The 2,240-nt window shown below is 68.3% G+C and overlaps 1 protein-coding gene across 1 annotated transcript; it reads right to left on the bottom strand.

Moving 5' to 3' along the window:
- Positions 1-544: 544 nt before the first annotated feature.
- On the bottom strand, positions 545-1,968 carry Fam181b (family with sequence similarity 181 member B). The gene has a single exon (XM_045146474.1). The coding sequence runs from the start codon at positions 1,955-1,957 to the stop codon at positions 659-661; it is 1,299 nt and encodes a 432-aa protein (XP_045002409.1). The 5' UTR covers positions 1,958-1,968; the 3' UTR covers positions 545-658.
- Between the last annotated feature and the right edge of the window lie 272 nt (positions 1,969-2,240).

The raw sequence follows: 2,240 nt of genomic DNA, 5'->3' as shown, positions 1-2,240 counted from the left end.
CGGGGTTCTCAGCGACGGTCCCACCTAGCAAGGCTGGGAGATAGAAAACACGAGGGCACTCCACTCCGATCAGTGACAACATAGCCGGGCTCCATTCTTTTAGGTAAAGGCTTCAATTCATGGTGCACTCAAGGGAAGGGACCAGGGACTGTCTAGAAGGAATGATGACACCAAATACACACACCGGCCTTTGCTGGAAGGAGGAGAAAGGACAGGTGGCTGCAGAAGCCGCCTCTTGCTCTTGCCTTTGCCTTCCCAACCTCTTCGTTCCCCAAACCTGTCTTGGGGTTTATGTTCGTTTGTTTTTTGGGTGTGTGTGTGTGTATTCCAAGTAAGAACTACAAACCAGAAAGAAAAGGAGAAAGAGTAGAGAAAAGGGAGAAAGATTAGATGATAGAGAGAGAGAGAGAGATAAAGATAGATACATAGATAAGATAGAGGATAGATGGAGGGAGGGAGGGAGAGAGACAAAAACTTGAGGCTGTGATTAAAACAACCCCCGAGTCTTTTTCCTGCAGTCTCTTTTATTAAGTGACTTTTTTTTTTTAATCCCGTTTCATCTCCACGTGCATTTTCCCCATCGTTCTTGGGCTCGGGAGGGATCCCCCCAGGAGGGCGCGCCCACAACAGCTCCAGGCGGCCGGCCCGGCGGGAAGGGTCAGTCTCGGTGCGGCGCCTCGTCCCCGGGCGCCCCTTCCCAGGCGCCGTCGGGTCTCCAGAGGCCGGAAAAAGCCCCGCGGCCGTAGCCCGCGCCGCCGTAATCGTAGGAGAGCGGATGGGGCGGCGGCAGGGCGCAATCTGGGAAGAAGGGAGCCAGAGAGGCCAAGGGGCCGGCGGGCGCGTCCTCCGCGCCCGGAGAGTCCGCGGCGGCGGCGGGGTACAGGGGGCGCAAGGGCTCGTTCAAGGTCAAGCCGCCCGCTCGCGCTGCAGCCTGGGGCGGCTTCTTGGTCTGGGGACAGCTCGGGGCGCTCCAGGGCTCCGGGTACAGGAGGTTCTCCACCACGGCCGGCGGCGGCTCAAAGAGGCCGGGCTCGAGCTCCAAGGGTCCCCGCAGGCCCGCCGCTGCGCCGGGGAAGACGTCGAGAGGCTCGGCGGACAGCAGCACGCCCGCGTCGCCGCCGCCGCCGTAGTCGGGCGCCAGCAGGTCGAAGAACTCCCCGGCCTCGGCGCCTTTCTCCAGGTCGCCCAAGCTCACGCCGGGCCCCGACGGGCCGCAGCCGCCCACGCCGCCGGCCGTCCGGGACGGCTCGGTGAAGAAGGACGGCGGCAGGTTGCGAGCCCGCAGCGGGACCTTCTTGGTACCGGGGACTGCCGAGACGCCCGCCGCGTCCCCTCCCAGGCCCGCCGCCCCGAGCGCGGCCGCCGCCGGCAAGGTCACGGCCCCCGCGGCGGGCTCGGCGCTCCCGGGGACGTGGCGCAGCGAGTCGAAGAGCGCGGCCAGGCTCCGGCTCTGCAGGCTGGAGGCCGCGGCGGCCTGGGACGCCTCCCTGCGCGGGCCGGCCTTGCCCGGGCCCGGCGTGACCGCGGCGGGGGCGGGGGCGGCGGGGGCGCAGCTCGGGGTGACCGGAGGGCGCTTGGCGGGCGCGTCGGTGGCCGCGCCGGGCGAGGGCGGACCCGGGTGCGCGGCGCCCACGAGGCCGCTGCAGCGCTTGATCTGCTTCTGCAGGTACTTGCGGTGGTTCACCTTCCGCTTCGACTTGCCCGGCTTGTCCAGGGCCAGCTTGATGTTGCTGGACGCCGAGTCGATGAAGCTGAGCAGGTCGCGGGTGGCTTCGCGCACGTCCCCGCCCTCGGCTCCCGACAGCAGCGCGCCCGCCGCCGCCCCGCTCTCGTCGTCCTCGAAGCAGCAGCCCGGCTCCAAGGCTGCTCCGAAGGCGCCCCCGAGCCCGTCCGCCGAGCCCCCGAAGCCGAAGGGCACGAACGGGTGCGAGCTGAGCAGCGCCGCCTGCACCGCCATCGCCGCGGCTCCCCGGCGGTCCGCCGCGCGGCCCGTGCGCCCCCGGCCCGCTCCCGCCCAGGCTCCGGGCGCGTCTTGCCGCTCAGCCTCCCGGGGGAGCTCATTAGATCTTGTACGCCAGCGGCGGAGGGGGGGGGGGAGGGAGGGAGGGAGGGAGAGCGGGCGGACGACCGCCCCGGTAGCCGAGGGGAGGGGTTTTCTTAGCCGGGATTGGGACGGGGGGGGGGGTTGGGGGAGAGGGCGGTCATGGCTCTTTTCGTTTTCTGGGCTTTCTGGAGCCTTA

Source organism: Jaculus jaculus, chromosome 3, assembly GCF_020740685.1.
Source record: "Jaculus jaculus isolate mJacJac1 chromosome 3, mJacJac1.mat.Y.cur, whole genome shotgun sequence".
In the NCBI taxonomy this organism is placed as follows: domain Eukaryota; kingdom Metazoa; phylum Chordata; class Mammalia; order Rodentia; family Dipodidae; genus Jaculus; species Jaculus jaculus.
This window is presented reverse-complemented; position numbering and strand designations above follow the sequence as displayed.

Excerpts from the sequence above, each read along its gene's own strand:
- Fam181b (XM_045146474.1), bottom strand. The coding sequence starts at position 1,957 with ATGGCGGTGCAGGCGGCGCTGCTCAGCTCGCACCCGTTCGTGCCCTTC.